General features: G+C 39.3%; 1 protein-coding gene across 4 annotated transcripts in view; it reads left to right on the top strand.

Annotated features, from left to right (window-relative positions):
* TPST1 (tyrosylprotein sulfotransferase 1) overlaps window positions 1–19,277 on the top strand; it is a 120,957-nt gene that overhangs the window by 16,921 nt on the left and 84,759 nt on the right. For all 4 annotated transcript variants that reach the window (XM_089895834.1, XM_022588163.3, XM_089895835.1 and 1 more), the window contains exon 2: window positions 14,473–15,418. In XM_089895834.1, coding sequence (XP_089751960.1) covers window positions 14,574–15,418 — 845 coding nt within the window. In that variant the 5' untranslated portion in view covers window positions 14,473–14,573. The remainder of the gene's footprint in view (window positions 1–14,472; window positions 15,419–19,277) is intronic.

Here is a 19,277-nt window from a genome sequence, read left to right as displayed (position 1 = left end):
GATGAAGGCAGCTTTGAGTGAGTGAGTGAGTGTGTGTGTGTGTGTGTGTGTGTGTGTGTGTCTGTGTCTGTGTCTGTGTCTGTGTAGGGGAGTTGATGATGAGGAGTAATAAGAGGCTGAGGGGCAGGCAAGGGCTGTATCATGAAAGGCCTCATGGTAAGGATTTTTTTGAAAGAAGTAGAAAGTCATTCAAGGGTTTTAAGAAGGGGAGTGTGTCATAAGTATATTTACATTTTAGATGGATCACTCTTGGGGGCTTCCCTGGTGGTGTAGTGGTTAAGAATCCGCCTGCCAATGCAGCGGACACAGGTTCAATCCCTGGTCCAGGAAGATCCCACGTGCCGCAGAGCAGCTGAGCCAGTGCTCCACAACTACTAAGCCTGAGCTCTAGAGCCGGAGAGCCACAGCTACTGAGCCCACATGCCACAACTACTGAAGGCCGCGCGCCTAGAGCCTGTGCTCCACAACAAGAAAAGCCACTGCACTGAGGAGCCTGCGCACCGCAACGAAGAGTAGCCCCTGCTCGCCACAACTAGAGAAAGCCGCGCGCAGCAACGAAGACCCAGCGCAGCCAAAAATAAATAAATAAAATAAATTAAAAAAAAAAAAGATCACTCCTGAAACAGGATAGTGAATGAACTGATTAAAGGAAGTCAGAAAGTACCAGTCAGTAGGCTGTGGAGTTATCCTTGAGAATAAGATGAGGATGAGAATTAAAGCCATACCAGCAGAGGAAGAAAAGGGAGGAGAATTGATGCAAGAGCTATGAAGGAGGAAGAGTTGACAGGACTTACACCTGTTGTGTATGGAAAGGTTAAGGGAGAAACTACATAAATGCTCCCAGATTTTTAGCTTAAGCATTTGGGAGGAAGTGGTTCATTTACCAGTAGAGGAAAATGAAGAGGAGGATTGATTTACTAGGGAAGATATGTTCCATTTGGTGTTCTTTGAATTTGACAGGCCCAGTGGAACATTCAGATAGAGTTTGTCCCTTGGCCTTTGAATGGTCAGGTCTTGGGATTTAGCATAGTTTTGGTTGCAGATAGATTTGTGAGGCATCAGAAAATAAGTAGGGGGTAGCCATAGATGAAGCAGGATGAGTGTAGGAGTGTGGATGAGGGAACCCAATACCATAAATTAATGTTTTGTGACTGTTTTGTGATGTTTGCTTCTGATACATATTAAATTTGTGAACATAGATGAGGCTGGTTTTTTTTCCTGGGCTTTCTATTTTGTGCCACCGATTACTATTAGTATCATAACAGTTAAAATATTTTTGTTAATACCTTAATATCTGTTTGGCTCTTTCCAAAGTCTCGGAAAAGCTATTTTTCCCATCTGCTATGAATTTTGTAGATTCAATTTAAAAATCCTGTTGGAATAATGACTGGGATTGCAAAATTTTTTCATGGCCTCCAGATTACTTTGGTTTTGTTTGTAGTTCCTTTTTCATTTTTGATATTATTTGTTTCAGATGACTCTGTAGGCATGTTAAGGAGATTTAAGAGAGATTTCACTAGGTGCTGATTCATCTATAAATTCCTTGCTTTATATTTTATTTGATAATAACGCACCCACTGCATGAATGATGAATGGGTTTTAATTTGTGCTTTTTTATTTTTTTAAATTTGTGCTTTAAAGGAGCTTATAGTTTAGTGGGGTACACTAACCACAATACAGTGCATGAACATGCAAGCCAATGTGTTTTTACCAAGTGCTTGAGGTTACAGAAGAGGGAAAAATTGATTTGGGGGGTGAGGGGGATGAGTAAAGTGCCTGAGAAGGCGTGTATAAAAGAGAGAAAGGGGCTTGATACAGGAGGCAGCAGCATGAGCAGAGGCCAGGTGTGTGTGAAGGTGCCTGGTTTGAATGAGGGGTGGTCCTGAAGGGGGCAGGCTTCATGGGAGGAGTGCCAAGGGGTGAAGTTGGTGGAAGAGCAGGAGCCAGTGTATGAAGGGTGCCACAGGCCCGTGTTCTTTAAAAGTCCTTTCACACGTTATCCACCTGATGGCCACAGCCGCACTGTGAAAGCAAAGAGAACTTGCAGGCATTCCTTTATCGTTGCATTTTCTCTCCAGTCTTCTTGTAATTTCCACTCTGATTACATGTGGAAAAGAGCTTGATTATCATTATTCCTGTTTTATGAATGAGAGACTTGATGCTCAGTGATTTATCTAGTTCCATATGGCTAAGAAAAAATGGTTTTGAGACTAGAGCCCACGTCTTCTGACTAATATACTAGGCTGCCTTTACATTATTTCAATGCCATCTTCTTTTCTCCTTTACCTATTCTAGTTACTTTTAATTCTAAAACTTAGGAGGTTGGTGGAAAAATTGCATAATTGAATGACTGAATGAGAGTATATGATTTGAGCAAATTTGTTTTTTCTTTTCTTTGTGCTCCCTCTCATGGGTGATTTAAACAGATGACAAACATGAGTGAAGAATCTAGAATAGGAATGGTTAGCCTACAATGGCCCTCTGATTTATAGGTCTGAGAAGGTTAGAACTTAGTAACTTAAACTTTTTATTTTGTTTTATTTCATTTAACTCTGTATTATGAAAAATTTCAAACATATGCAAAAACATAAAATTACACTGAGCCCTCAAGTACTCATCGCTCAGCTTCAACAGTTACTAACTCATAGTCATCTGATTTCATATAAACCCTTCCTCCCCCCGCCACATCTGCCTTCAGATATTTTTGAAGTAATTCCCAGACATCATTTCATTTAATTTGAACTTTTAAAAATGTTGTGCTTGAGTTTAACTTGTGCTCTTGTCTCTATTTGTGTCCTAGGCATTAGGTCCAGTTCTTAGTATTTGACCAGCTCTTTTCCCTCCTGACCATGGGGTTTATTGGAAACAAAATTCCAGTACACTGCTCCGTTATGAAGATGGGTCCCAGCAGACTCCCAAAGATCGTCAGCTGTGTGTCCTGTATTTTTCTTACATTTGTTGTCAGTGGTTTTAGTGCCAGCTCCCAGGGTGTGGCTAGGAAAAGATGTTCCCATGTTGGTACTCTGACCATGAGCTGACATAAGGATTGGTTTTACAACAGTGGGTTTATTTGAAGTTTCTGCTGAATGCAAAGCTGTCATTCAAATTAAACCCTGGACACTTATTAATTGGCAAGTTCAAGCACACGATACAGTTATTTTTCCTTTTGCTAAAAAAGCTGGAAGCAAATAGAGAAACCAGCTATAAATTGGACTTTAGACAGAAGGCAAAGTGTCACTGGGTGTTGCCATTTGCCACGTTGGTTGGCATGAATAAGCATGGGAAGCAAGGAGCTAATGATTAATAAAGGAAAGAAAGCATTTAGGGGATTGTTACATTCCTATAATTTACCTTTTGCTGGGAAATTTACCCAGCATCTCTTTGTACGTAGCACATGGCTACTTTCCTACTATAAAAGCAGGGTGTAAGGAATGTGATCATGAGTGCATGTGCCTGGGCCTGTGTATATGCGCTGAGTGTTGAAAATGGTCTGCTGACTACCAACCTCTTACACCCCCATGTTTGTTGACTGACACTGTTTTTTTTTTTTTTTTTGACTGACACTGTTTTTGATTAGAAATCTTTATAAAATTTACAAAGATCTAAGTATGGAAGTATAATGTCATCATTCTCTTCTTCTCTAGAACATTATTTCTGGGAGTCTTTCATTTGGCTTGCTGGGAAAGAACAGTCTTATTAATAGTAATTTTTCAGATATGTTTATTGCTGTGTTTCAGTGCTTTTTCCTTCTACTGGAGATAAAAATGAGACTGAACTTTCTAGTGTTTCCTTCTAGCACAGCCTCAGCTTTGTAAACGTCCCAGTTGAGAAAATATTGATACTACTTGTCTGAAAATACAGTGGCCTGGACTTTAAGATATTGGAAAGAGGCCGGTGTGTGTGTGTGTGTGTATTCGTGCGTGCGCATGTGGACAGTGGTCAAATATATAAGGGTGATGGTCAGACAAGCTTTTACTGTACTTTCTTCTTAAATTATAGGACTACTTTTTTCAAGAATTTGAGAAGAATCAGTATTGAGGCCTGAGTAGAGACCTCAAGCTCTACAGCATCTCTCTTCCGTAGACATTTTCTTCCAGTTTGATTAGTTTACTTTTACATTTTGAAGACGCAGTGTACACTGTGACCTGGTGCTCTGTTAATAAGCGTGCTGTGGTAGGGGACGGAACATAGACAAGGTCTCTGAGCTTCAGGAGTTTAAAATCTTCGGGAGTAGGTAAAATATACACAGTAAAATGAAGAGTGACCTTTGAAGAGGAGGTAAGATTTAGAGAGGTAGTGAGGAGAATGTGCTACTTGGGCCTCAGTTTCTGTGTCTGTAAAATGAGAGCGTTGGACCAAATGACATAAAGGCCCCTTTTAGCAGTCATGCTCTATGATTCTTCAAGTTAAGAAACGTCTAAGGACAGAAAATTAGGCTTCATATACTTAGTGAAAAAGTAATGAGGGACTTCCTGGTGGTCCAGTGGGTAAGACTCTGCTCCCAATGCAAGGGGCCAGGTTCAGACCCTGGTCAGTGAACTGGATTCCGCATGCATGCTGCAGGACTGAAGAGTTCGCATGCCACAACTAAGAGTCTGCATGCGGGCTTCCCTGGTGGCACGGTGGTTGGGAGTCTGCCTGCCGATTCAGGGGACACGGGTTCGAGCCCTGGTCTGGGAGGATCCCGCATGCCGCGGAGCGGCTAGGCCCGTGAGCCACAACTACTGAGCCTGCGCGTCTGGAGCCTGTGCTCCACAACAGGAGAGGCCGCGATAGTGAGAGGCCCGCGCACTGCGATGAAGAGTGGTCCCCGCTTGCCACAACTAGAGAAAGCCCTCGCACAGAAACGAAGACCCAACACAGCCATAAATAAATAAATAAATAAATAAAAAGAGTCTGCATGCTGCAACTAAGAAGCTCTCATGCTGTAGTGAAGATTCCGCATGCCGCAACGAAGATCCCATGTGCCGCAACTAAGACCTGGTGCAGGCTGAATGAATGGATGAATGAATGAAAAGTAATGAGAATGTTTCTGGGGAAGCCAAGAATCCTCTTCTTTTCCTTTTTAGTATCCCTTACAAGGCCTTTGACCACTGTCTTATTTGCTTTCAAACATCTTGAAGGGAAGATAGAACATACTTTTTTCCCTTAAGTGTGTTGGGGGAGACAGTGTTTAATTAATTTATTTTTAAAATAAATTTATTTATTTGTTTATTTTTGGCTGCGTTGGGTCTTCGTTGCTGCGCGCGGGCTTTCTCTAGTTGCGGCGAGTGGGGGCTACTCTTCATTGCGGTGCGTGGGCTTCTCCTTGTGGTGGCTTCTCGTTGCGGAGCATGGGCTCTAGGCGCGCGGGCTTCAGTAGTTGTGGCACATGGGCTGAGTAGCTGTGACTCGCGGGCTCTAGAGCGCAGGCTCAGTAGTTGTGGCGCATGGGCTCAGTTGCTCTGCGGCATGTGAGATCTCCCCAGACCAGGGCTCGAACCTGCGTCCGCTACATTGGCAGCGGGATTCTTAACCCTGCGCCATCAGGGAAGTCTCAGTGTTTAATTTAAAATGCAACAGGAATGAAGGCTTAAAAAAAATTACCCCAAATTATGTTAATTGACACAGCTCTCAAGTATGATGGGATGTATGGCAGGGTTTTCTTTTTCCCTAAATTGTCCCTTAGTAAAGAGGAAGTTGCCTTCATTTGAGTCCTTATTAAACCTCTAATGTGAAGAGGTACCTTCTCAATTATTTCACTTTGAACAACAAACTACTGTTTTGGGTTAATGATATATTAGCCTGACTTCAATCAGTGCTGCTTTTGATGCCTATTGACAGAATCAGTAGAAAGAGACAGAGAAATTTAGTGTTGGATGCCTTAAAATAAGCCTTTTCAAGACCATTTTGAAAAATAATACCAGGCTTTGAACAGAGAAATGACGTGTTCTGACTTAAGTTTTGAAAAAAATCTCTTTGGCTGTTGAGTTGAGAATAGACTCTAGGGGGCAGGAGAAGAAGTAAAAAGATACCTTTCAGAAATCCTGGTGAGAGAATCTGGCAGTCCTAGTGGAAGTGTTGAGAAGTGGTGGGATTCTGACTACATTTTGAAGAAAGAGCCGGTAGAATTTTTGGCAGATTGGGATGTAGGGTATGAGAAAGAGGTAAATCAAATATGTATTAAATGCTTTGAAATCAAGCACATCACACACCCTTAGACCTAGCAATTCCCCTTTTAAAAATTCAGAGTAGAAAATAATCATGTGTGCAAAGATGTTTGTACATGCAAGAATATTTATCACAAAAATTTAGAAACAAGTAAGTAATAATACAGAATTGGCCAAATAAACATTGGTAAAGCCTTTTCAGTAGAGTATTATGCAGTCGTGAAAATGATTTACAAGTATGTTTCTGGACAAGGAAATACATTCATAATATATTTCTAATTTTTGTCTTTATGTATTTTACTGGGAATTTGGGGTATTTTAATGGGAAGTTATCAGATACTGTTGGTTGCTGCTATAGTAACTTAAAGGTCTATCATGTTAACTGTTTTTTTTTTTTTTGCGGTACGCGGGCTTCTCACTGTTGTGGCATCTCCCGTTGCGGAGCACAGGCTCCAGACGCTCAGGCTCAGCGGCCAGACCGGGGCACGAACCCGTGTCCCCTGCATCGGCAGGCGGACTCTCAACTACTGCGCCACCAGGGAAGCCCTATCATGTTAACTTTAGATTGGTGAATTCTATCTTGTATCTAATATGTGCTTGGGGAAGTTTTCAGAGAAGTAGTTATGTTGTTTTTGTACAATTGAATTCTAAATTGTTCATGTAATTTTTGAACGAAGTTGAGTCATTTGTCACCTATTGGATTCTGACATATGTCAGATGTTGGTAAGTTAAATGTAAAGTATGTATAGTACTAAATTTTATCAAAAAGCTTTGCAATTTCAGGGTGATTTCTTAGTGATCACTGCTTTTCTCTCATGCAATATACATTATGCAACCCCCCAAACAAACGAATGTACTAGAGGAATCATTCCTGTATAACTATAAAATGAAGTGGACTAGAGTTAATTGTGTCCCTAAGAGCATTCCTCTTTGCTTCATTAAATGAGTTATGTTTGCTTTGTTTGTATTTAAATGAATTTATATTTCATTTAAATGTTCATAAAATGGAAAATACAGGGATCATTTTTCTAGGATCATTTCTCTACTTTTCTCAGTAAAACCCATTATTTACTTCATGTCTTCCTATCACCACTGAATCTATCACCACTAAATGTTAATCAGAAACATTAATTGGAAGATTTAGAGTCACAGGCTCTCCTCTTCTTGGTCTTCTCCTGTCATCTGTCTTCTCCTCCCCCCATGTTTCCCCTCAAATTTCTCTTGATTAAAAATTTTTTTTGTTTTAAAAATTGTTATACAGTAAAATTGACTTTCTTCTGGTGTATAGTTCTGTGAATTTTCATACATATATTGATTCATGTAACAACTACCACAGTCAGGATACAGAACAGTTCCATCATCCCAGAAAACTTGTGTTATATCCCTTTATACTTAGTCCTCTGGCATCCAGTGATGTAGTTTTGTCTTTTCAAGAATATTTTATAAGTAGAATCATTTTGAGACTGGCTTCTTTCACTCAGCATAATGCCTTTGAGGTTCATTCAGATTGTTGCATGTATCAAGAATTTGTTCCTTTTTACTGCTGGATAGTATTCCAGAAGTGGACGTACCACAGTTTATCCAAATTTACCCACTGAGGGACATTTGGTTTGTTTTCAGTTTTTGGTGTTTATGAATAGAGCTGCTATATTCATGTGCAGGTTTTATGTGAATGTAGGTTTCATTTCTCTAGGACAAATGCTCAGGAGGGCACTTGTTGGGTTGTATGGTAAGTGTATGTTTACATTTATTAGACTCTACCAGACTTTTTAAAAAAAATTTTTAATGGAGTCTAGTTGATTTACAATGTTGTGTTAGTTTCTGCTGTACAGCAAAGTGAATCAGTTATACATATGCATATATCCACTCTTTTTTAGATTCTTTTCTCATATCGGTCATTAGAATCTACCAGACTCTGGATGTACCATTGTGCCTTCCCAGCAATGTGTGAGAGCCAGTTGCTCCTCATATTTGTCAGCACTTGATATTGTCTGTCAGCAGTTTTTATTTGAGCCATCCTAATAAGTGTGTAGTCGTTTTTTAAAAAAAACAGTATTATTGACGCGCCATCCACACACCATAAATTTTCCCACAACCTGGATTTAGAACATTTTCATCACCCCCCCCCCAAAAAAACCACATGGGCTTCCCTGGTGGCGCAGTGGTTAGGAATCTGCCTGCCAATGCAGGGGACACGGATTCGAGCCCTGGTCTGGGAGGATCCCTCATGCCGTGGAGCAACTGGGCCCGTGCGCCACAACTACTGAGCCTGAGCTCTAGAGCCTGCAAGCCACAACTACTGAGCCCACGTGTCACAGCTACTGAAGCCTGCGCACCTGGGGCCCATGCTCCGCAACAAGAGAAGCCACGACAATGAGCCCTCGCACTGCAAGGAAGAGTAGCCCCCGCTCACTGCAACTAGAGAAAGCCTGTGCACAGCAGCAAAGACCCAACACAGCCATAAATGAATGAATGAATGAATGAATAAATAAATTTATTAAACAAACAAACAAAAAACATGGTATGGGCTTCCCTGGTGGCGCAGTGGTAAAGAATCCACCTGCCATTGCAGGGGACATGGGTTCAATCCCTGCTCCGGGAAGATCTCACATGCTGCAGAGCAACTAAGCCTGTGCGCCACAACTACTGAGCCTGCGCTCTAGAGCCCACGAGCCACAACTACTGAGCCCATGCACCGCATCTGCTGAAGCCCGTGCACTCTAGAGGCCATGCTCTGCAACAAGAGAAGCCACTGCAGTGAGAAGCCCATGCATCGCAATGAAGAGTAGCCCCCACTTGCTGCAACTAGAGAAAGCCCGCGCACAGCAACAAAGACCCGACACAGCCAAAACTAACTAACTAAATAAATAAAAATAAATAAATTTATTTAAAAAAAACGTAGTTGTTTCCATCTTCTTTCTCCCCTCAGCCCCAGGCAACTACTAATTTTTCTGTCTCTACAGATTTGCCTTTTCTGGATATTTCATATAAATGGGATCATACAGTATGTGATCTTTTATGAGTTATTTCAGTCAATTAGCATAATATTTTTAAGGTTCATCCAAATTGTAACATGTATCAGTACTCCTTTTTATGGCTTAGTAATACTCTGTTGCATGGATATACCATATATTGTTTACCCATTTATCAGTTAGTGGGCATTTGGGTTGTTGCTTATTTTTGGCTATGAATAATGATGCCATGAACATTTGTGTATAAGTTTTTGTGTAGACACGTGTATTCAATTCTCTTGGGTGGAATTGCTGGATCATATGGTAACTCTTAACCTTTTGAGGAACTGCCGAACTGTTTTCTAAAGTGACTGTGCCCCCGCCAGTTTACAGTTCCACCCACTGGCAGTATATGAGGGTTTCAGTTTCTCCACATCTTCACGGACACTTTTTATTGTCTGTGTTTTTTTTGTTGCCATCTAGTGGGTTTGAAGTGGTATCTCATTTTGGTTTTGATTTGCATTTTCCTGAAGATTAACATTGTTGAGCATCTTTTCATGTGCTAGTTAACTATTGTATATCTTCTTTGGGGAAGTGTCTAGTTAGAGTTTTTGTCTGTATTTTATTGGGTTATTTGTCTGTCTTGTTGAATTGTAAGTTCTTTATATATTCTGGTTACAAGTCCCTTATTGGACATATGATTTACATATATGTTCTCCCATTTTTTGGTTTGTCTTTCACTTTTAGGATATTGTCCTTTGAAGCACAAATATTTTAAATTTTGATGAAGTCCAATTTATCTGTTTTTTCTTTGTCTCTTGTACTTTTGGTGTTGTATCTATGAAACTGTGGCCTAACGCACAGCCACAAAGATTTACACTTCTGTTTTCTTCTAAGAATTTTATAGTTTTAGCTCTTACATTTAGGTCTCTAGCTCATTTTGAGTAAATTTTTGTGAATAGGTATTCAGCTTCATTCTTTTGCATGTGGATGTCCAGTTGTCCCAGCATCATTTGTTGAAAAGAGTGCTCTTTCCTCTCTCAGTTATCTTGGCACCCTTGTCAAAAGTCAGTTGACCATAAATGTAACAGTTTATTTCTGGACTTCCATTCATCTGTATGCCTGTTTTTCTGCCAGTATTGCATTGTCTTCATTACTATCACTTTGTATTAAGTTTTGAAATTGTGAATCTTCCAACATTTTTGTTTTTCAAGATAGTTTTGGCCAGAGTGAGATTGTATAAACCTAAATAGGATTAAGTAACTCACTGCTTAGGATCTTTAAATCAGTCACATCTGATTGCATCTGTGATAAAATTTTATATCCCTAACCTGACCCACAAGATTTATGAACTGACCCCTGCCCATTTTTCCAGTTTCATCTCTCACTCACTTTCTCTCTTGCTTACTGCCTTAGCCTGCTCTTTGAAAACTATTTTTTTTTTTTTTTTTTTGCCCGCACCATGTGGCATGTGGGATCTTAGTCCCCAACTAGGGATTGAACCCGTGCCCCCTGAATTGGAAGCACAGAGTCTTAACCACTGTACTGCCAGGGAAGTCCCTGAAAGCTTTAAAATGCTTTTCTATTGCAGGGCTTTTGCGTATCCATTTACTTTTGCTTAGAATGCTCTTCTCTTCACTCTTTACCTAGTTCCTGCTCATTCTTCAGATCTTTACCTGTCAATTTTTAAGAAAGGCTATTCCTATTATTATTATTTTTTAATAAATTTATTTAGTTTTGGCTGCCTTGGGTCTTCGTTGCTGCGCGGGCTTTCTCTAGTTGCTGTGAGTGGGGGCTACTCTTCGTTGCAGTGCATGGGCTTCTCATTGCAGTGGCTTCTCTTGTTGCAGAGCACAGGCTCTAGGCGCGCGGGCTTCAGTAGTTGTGGCACCTGGGCTCAGTAGTCGTGGCACGTGGGCTCAGTATTCATGGCTTGCGGGCTCTAGAGCACAGGCTCAGTAGTTGTGGCTCATGGGCTTAGTTGCTCCATGGCATGTGGGATCTTCCTGGACCAGGGCTCGAACCCGTGTCCCCTGCATTGGCAGGCAGATTCTTAACCACTGCGCCACCAGGGAAGCCCCCTATTATTTTTTAATATTGTTTTTTCTTTTCTCACTTAGAAAGGTAACACATGTTCATCATAGCAAATTTGAAAAATAAGGAAAGGTATCTTACAAGGAAACCAGAGGATAAGCATTTAATGTTGCAGAGACATCTAATGCCAGCTTGTTTTTTGGTCCTATGGTCCTTATTTTCTTTTTCTGTTTGGAAGCCTGAAGAACTATTTCTTTCACATTTGAAATTGAACTATATTTGAAATTTGAAATTGCCATATTTGAAATTGCCAGGATGTTTCCAGATTGGGTTTATTGTCATTGTTTTGCTTGAAAGGTAGGCCCTCACTTGAATAGACTAATGTCTTTTTTTCTATTTCCAAAAGGATTTTTTCCCTTTGTGCTTGTGATACAGTTTTAGTTTCTTTAACCAAAACGTTATTTTTCTAGGGTTGAATCTTAATTCTCCATTTTCTCTATTACTCTCTTTTCTCTCCATTGTTTTTTTTCCTTCCCACTTTCTCCCCTTTAAATTAAATACTGGTGTAACATCTTAAGTGTGCCTTCTACATCATGGATACAGTTTTCTGCATAGATATTTCAATGCTATATTGCTACCAATTATCTTAATTAATGTTTTTTTCTTTGCAGTCTTTTCTTATCAAGCTGATCTTCTAATCTCAACCTCTTCTCACTTTGTGGTTCTTTGTTGCAGCTTTATAATAAAGTACAGTGCCTGGCACAATAATAGGTCTTCAAATATGTGGCTAAAGGAATGAATACATGAGTAAACAAAAACCAGATCTTGACTGTTGTATCCTACTGAGACTCTCAAAAAATATTTCTTTGAGTGTATTCTTCAAAAAAAGAAAAACCAGCTGTACTGAGGTGTAGCATATACCATAAAACTTACTCATTTTAAGGGTACAATTCAGTGATTTTTAGTAGATTTTATAGAGTTGTGCAACTATCACAACAGTCCAGTTTTAGAACATTTTCATCACTGGAAAAAGTCCCCTCATGCCTGTTTGCCATAAGTTCCTGCTTCCACCCCATGCTTTCTGTCTCTGTAAATTTGCCAGATGTGAACATTTCATATAAATGTATGCTGATGTAGCTGCTCAGATACATACACACACACACACAATTGTTTTCATTATTAAGCATGGCTTTCTTGTGGTTTGCCCTCCTGTCTGCATAGCTTAGTGGACAGCGGTTGTGCTCAAACATATTGAGGCAGTAAGACTTGTCCTCTGCCAGTGGATCTGCGTGTGGGGCAGAGGAACATGTTCAAAGTTCAGGCTGTTCTCAAATCTGCCCTGGTGTTTACTTTCCGCTTGATCCTTTCATGCCTCCTCTTTGCCTGTATATAGCTCAGCGTTGGCCACGAGCTTGCTGATCACGACTACAGCCTCAGCCTACTAGAGCTCTTCACCGTCCTTGCTCACCTGCCGCCTGGAGCATCACTTACACTGGCAGCACAGTTGGGCGTGTGTGCTACGCTCCAGTTCAAATTGAGTGATCTCCCATTGATTCCAGCAGCAAAGCCTCCAGGCCTTGTAGTTTGCCCTGCCCTGCAGAACCTCTGTACCTGCTGAGTGGGTGGATGGTGGGGGTGGGAGTAGTCTTGGGCACAAATACCACAGCTTTCACTGTTCTTACTGAACGTTGAGCAGTTTTTCAAACATAAATGCTTCTTGGGTTGCTGTATTCCTTTGGTCAATTTCCAGAGGACTGAAAGGGTGGTTTTGTCAGTTTCATTCCTCTTTATGACTTGTTTTTTTGGGGAGAAGAATTGCCTACCTTCTGGTTAGTTCATAGCTAGACATCCAGCCCCTCAGAACGTGTTCTTTTTCTGGTGTGGTCAGTCATTTCCCCAGGTGTACTCACTGCCAGTCAGGATATTCGTGTGTGTGTGTGTGTGTGTGTGTGTGTGTGTGTGTGTGTGTGTGTGTGACTGAGAGTTTAAGGAATTGGATCATGTGATTATGGCACTGGTATTTCTAAAATCCATACAGCAGTCCGGCAGGTAAGAGTTGATGTTAGCCTAGAGGCTGAATTCCTCAGGGCAGCAGGCTAGAAGCTCAGGCAGGGTTTCTGTGTTGCAGTCTTGTGGAGAATCCCTTTTTCTTCAGGAAACTTGTCTTTTCTCTTAAGGACTTCAGTTGTTGGATGAGGTCCACCTGTATTTTGGAGGGTAATCTACTCAAAGTCTGTTGATTTAATTGTTAATCACTTCTAAAAAATATACCTTCACAGAAACATTTTGACTGGTGTTTGACCAAACACTGGGCACCATAGCCTAGCCAAGTTGACAGATAAAACTAAACATCACACTTGCCCTCTGAAATTCAGGGTAAGTTTACATGTACATAGTACGTATGTTTTACATACATGCCCCTGCTTTTACATGTCTGTGTCTTTGGTCATAGCGTATCTTCAGTTTAGAATGCTCTGTGTACCCAAATCTTATCTATTCTAGATAAGGCTAGATCACAGACACACACAGTTTTCTTTGCACCCTATACACCAGCTTTCCTGAACTACTTCTTGTCACCTAATTATGCTGTGTTCTGTCATGCCATTGTGCTTTTGCACACAAGTTTCTATTGCTTAGCGTACCCCTTCCTCTTGTTTTATATATGGTTTTATAGCTTCCTGAGGTAGCTTCCTTTCTGTGTGCCTTTTCATTATACTACCATTGTCTCCTTTGCTTATTTCTACTAAGACACTGATCACACTTTATTATCATTGTATATTTGTCTGCCCATGAGACTTTGTTTCCTGAGAGCAGGGGTCACTGCACTGCTGTCCTTTTCAAAGTTTATCCTCAGCCAAGCCCAAGTATCTGGACTGTAGTACCTAAATAAATAATTTGTAAGATATGAATAAACTGAATCTGTGTTAAAAATTTGGAAGTTGTATATTTCTTCTGTAATTTCTCTTTATAGTAGAATGTGGATGAAGCTTCTTGGGGATGAAGCAACTCTGAATATCAGAGATGAACCTTGGGTTAGACTCCAAACATACTTGGGAATATTAAATATTTGCTTGACTCACTATAGAAATAATTTTATTTATTTTTCCATTCTGTGCAAGGTCTGTAGCTTCAGAATTGTTACATTAAGAAAAGCTGTTTCTGATTAGAAATATTGATTTATTTTTGCTTATATTTATATATACTTTTATTCTAAGAGTATCAGTGTATTTAAGACTGCTTCAACTTCTTTCTAGCTAAAATGCAATGGTGATAACTGATGATTACTTTGTAAACAATCTTAATGTAATGGTAAAATAACTTTTTCCTTTTCCTATTAGATATTGGTCATCTTTCTGAAGTAGAATCTCCATGGCCTGAATGTTTTCTGAAAAACATTTGTAGCAAAATATCTGTTTAATAGCAAGATAACCACATCAAGATGGTTGGAAAACTGAAGCAGAACTTACTATTGGCATGTCTGGTGATTAGTTCTGTGACTGTATTTTACTTGGGCCAACACGCCATGGAATGCCATCACCGAATAGAAGAACGTAGCCAACCCCTCAAATTTGAGAACACAAAGACCACTGTGCGAACTGGCCTGGACATCAAAGCCAATAAAACCTTTGCCTATCACAAAGATATGCCTTTAATATTTATTGGAGGTGTGCCTCGGAGTGGAACCACACTCATGAGGGCCATGCTAGATGCACACCCTGATATTCGCTGTGGAGAGGAAACCAGGGTCATTCCTCGAATCCTGGCTCTGAAGCAGATATGGTCACGGTCGAGTAAAGAGAAAATACGCTTGGATGAGGCTGGTGTCACCGATGAAGTGCTGGATTCTGCCATGCAGGCCTTCTTACTAGAAATCATTGTTAAGCATGGGGAGCCAGCCCCTTATTTATGTAATAAAGATCCTTTTGCCCTGAAATCCTTAACTTACCTTGCTAGGTTATTCCCCAATGCCAAATTTCTCCTGATGGTCCGTGATGGCCGGGCATCAGTACATTCAATGATTTCTCGAAAAGTTACAATCGCTGGATTTGACCTGAACAGCTATAGGGACTGTTTGACCAAGTGGAATCGTGCCATAGAGACCATGTATAACCAGTGTATGGAGGTTGGCTATAAAAAATGCATGTTAGTTCACTATGAGCAACTTGTCTTACATCCTGAACGGTGGATGAGAACACTCTTAAAGTTCCTCCAAATTCCTTGGAACCACTCAGTATTACACCATGAAGAGATGATTGGGAAAGCTGGGGGAGTATCTCTGTCAAAGTGAGTAGATGTTATGTTTTTTATTTGACCATATTCAGCTAATAAAGAATGTGTGTGTGTGTGTGTGTGTGTGTGTGTGTGTGTCTATATGGAATATATATATGTGTATGGAAACTATAGACCTTTTCTGGAATAGAGCTTCATCAGTAAGTTTTTAAAAAATTCTCTAGCCGGTTCATTATAGACCCTTTCATTTGCTTAATTCATTTTTAAATTTATGAATTGTCCTTTATGTACTTGATGGAAGCAAACCCAATTTATAGCAGTGGAAAAGACATCAGACTCTAATGTCCATCATTCAATTTTAGTGGCTTCTGATATTTAATTTCTAGATATTTTTGTTAATAAGGATAGTTAACTTTTGTGTAGATTAGGGTCAATATGAGGAAAAGCATCTACCATGTTGGTATGTAGTGAATTCCAGCATATAGGAAATTTTAGTGAGAGAAAAATAAAGGTTAAAATTATCTAACTCATTCCCTTCATTTTACAGGTAGGAAATCTGAGTCAGAAAGATCAAAATGATTTACTCAAATTTAAATGGCAGGGCCAGAATTAGAATCTATGCTTTGGTCTTAATGGGCTAGTGCTTTTTCCCATGGCATTTTATTACATGTAGTGCTTCTTTTGTCATCTGATGGATACATCTTCCCTTGATTTTTACAAAATTTTAGAGGATCTCTGAAATTTGGAAGCTTAATCCATAATTCATACAAGAAGTTCCTTGGATTCAAATATTTCTAAAACCATTGTATTTTTCTTCCTTTCTCATGAAGTGATGACTAGGGTGGCCTGACTTGATCTGATAACCTGACTTGATGACTTATACCTAGAATAAGGATATAAGGATATAAAACCTACTGTTAAATTCAGGTAGCATCTCCTCATGAAGAAAAGTTGGCTATGACTAAATTTTATTTTTTATCTTTCCATTTATAAAAGTAATATCCCCTGTAAAAAAAAAAAAAAGAAAAAGCAGTGAACTTCCCTTGTGTGTCCTGCTTGCCCCTATCAAGGAATGTCTTCTTGATTTTTTTTCAAAGTATAGAACTTGTACAGTAAATATTGATTCCTCATATAGGTAATTGGAAAGAAACAGCTACCTTTCTGCAACAAGCTTTCAGTTATTGATTATAAATTATTAGGTATCGTCACTCCAGTGGCTCCAGGTTATTTTTATTGATTCAAAGAGAATTACAGCTTTAGCTAACGTCATCACAGTTCACTGTTCTTTCCAAATAATAGAGCATCACTAGTTTCTAATCACCTGTATTCCTAGGTAACATTTTACTTTGTATGCTTGTATGTTGGCCCAGAAATTCTGATGCTAGTTCCATCTATTAATGTAAAATAAGCCTATTAACACCCCCCATCTCTCCAAGTAGGGATTAAAGAGATGCTCAAGTTATATTTCTGTGGAAATCAGGAAAAGATAATTTTGCAGGGACTTCCCTGGTGGTCCAGTGGTTAAGACTCTGCACTTCCACTGCAGAGAGCACAGGTTTGATCCCTGGTTGGGGAACTAAGAACCTGCATGCTGCGCAACGTGGCCAAAAAAAAGAAAAAAGAAAAAATATAATTTTGCAAACATGCAGACCAAGGAAATTCATAGGAATTTTGAATCAGTGACTTTTAGAGGGGGAAGAGACCTTACTTAGCATGTAGTCTATGGAATGCAGATCCAGTGAGGTTTTATGCTTTGTCAAGAATCACATATGGCAGAACCATGACTAGAACCTCCAATGCCTATTCCACGACTCTTGCCACTATATGAGTTTTTTAAAATTAGGGTATAACATATATAGTAAATCACAAATATTCAGTGTACAATTTGATGAATGTTTATATCTCTACACACTTGTGTTCTCACCATCCATATAAAGATATAAAAAAATTACCAGCACTCAGGAGACTCCTTTATGCTCCTTCCCAGTCAGTATCCTCCTAAACCCCAGAGTAACCCTGTTCCAATCTCTCTCACTAGAGGTGATATGAGGTTGCATATAAAGTTCAAAAACAGTCTTGCTTGTTTTTGAACTTCATATAAATGCAGTCATGTCTATTTATTATCTTGTTCTTGGATTTTTTCATTTAACATTTAGATTCACCCAGAATATTATACATAGCAGTAGTTCATTCTTTTTCATTACTACGTGATATTCCAATATGTAAATATAACACAATTGATCCATTGTTCCATTGATGGACATTTGATGTTTCCAGTTTGGGGGAATTATGGGTAAAGTTGCTAAGCATATTCTTGTACATAACCTTTGGTTGACATAAGCTTTCATTTCTCTTGGGTATATAACAATGAGTAGAATTGATGGCTCGTAAGAGATCTCTGTCTATGTATCTATATATCTTTAACAAATACTTCCATTTTTCCAGGGTGTCTGTATCATTCATGTATGGCTGTACCATTCATGTGTGACCATACTATACATGAATGTGTTATAGTTGCTTCACATCTTTTCCAACACTTGGTATTGTCAGTCCTTTTAATTTTAGTGGGATGCAAGTAGTTTTTAAACTTACAAGCAAAATAATAACATTTAAACTCCTTTTTGAAACAAAGACTTACCCAGCATTACAGTATAAAATAGATAAGAGCAGAGCTACTGTGGTTGAAGCAGGTCTAATCTAAACTGTACTGCCTCTTTTAAGACTGAGTCCCTGCTCTTAAAAAGAGCTAATTGGGGGATAAGGTAAAAACATACAGACTTACTCCATTAGTAAGTACCAGGTTGTAAATATTACATGTTAGTTGAGAGTCATGACCATAAGGAATTCATAGCCCAGAGTCAATCATCCTGTGTGCTTTTGCCTTCCTATAAATATTTTTATTCTGGGAAAATTGTTTAAAGTAAGTATTTTAATACTTATTTTAGTATTATTTAGTACAAAAATGCTGAAAATATTCAGGCAGCCTTGAAGATATCACCAGATGGCTCAGGATGCAGAAATTGTTGACGACAGCAATAAGAAGGGCCTTCATGGTTCTACCTGCCTTATATTGTTAACTATGAAGGTTAAGCTTTCTTTTGCTTTGCTTAGGAATTTTCAGTTATTTTCATTTCATCTCTTGCTTCCCTGATCAGTTCCAGTTACAGAAGAGTAGGAGGTGTAGGGTAGTCACCTGCTAGCATGTATAAGGGTCATCTATGAAAGAGTTTGATAGAAGAAAGCATACTTTCATTCTGGCGTGGTCCAGGGAGTCTTCATTAGAGATTAGTGTATATAAGCTAAACTTTTCAAAATTGAAAATAAAAGCAAAATAATGAGTGGAGAAGGGATGAAAACAGATTGCTTTGACTGGCTGATAATTTAGCTTTAGTTCTGCATTTAGGTAAAACTGTAGGATTTTATTCTATTTTATTTTTTTACTTATTAATTTTTTTTGGCTACGCTGTGCAGCATATGGGACCTCAGTTCCCCGACCAGGAATCGAACCCACACCCCTTGCATTGGAAGCACAGGGTCTTAACCACTGGACCGCCAGGGAAGTCCCTAGGATTTTAGATATACTAGTCATCCTTGATATTTTAAGGTAGTCGTTCAACTCCAGTAGTAGTTCTAGTTTCTCCAGTGACTGGCATTATAACTTTTATGTTTGAATGCTACGTTCTGTTTTAATAAATTATTCAACCATACTATTCAACTTTGTATTAAACTGAATCATAGTCTTGAATATGATAGCTCCAAAAAACAATATGTATAGAACTCGCTGATCTATTTCTTCTAAACTAATAGAGAGTAGGAGAAAATTGAGGTATTTCTACATGTCTTTTTGCCTTTATCTTTCAAGAAATGTTTGTATAGAAAGGTGGGGGGGCACATTCTAAGGAAAATATTTTAT

Source organism: Delphinapterus leucas, chromosome 15, assembly GCF_059928025.1.
Source record: "Delphinapterus leucas isolate spDelLeu-1000000601 "Yukka" chromosome 15, BTC_Dleu_Yukka2, whole genome shotgun sequence".
In the NCBI taxonomy this organism is placed as follows: domain Eukaryota; kingdom Metazoa; phylum Chordata; class Mammalia; order Artiodactyla; family Monodontidae; genus Delphinapterus; species Delphinapterus leucas.
The sequence above is the reverse complement of the archived record's forward strand: the minus strand, read 5'-3'. Positions and strand labels throughout refer to the sequence as shown.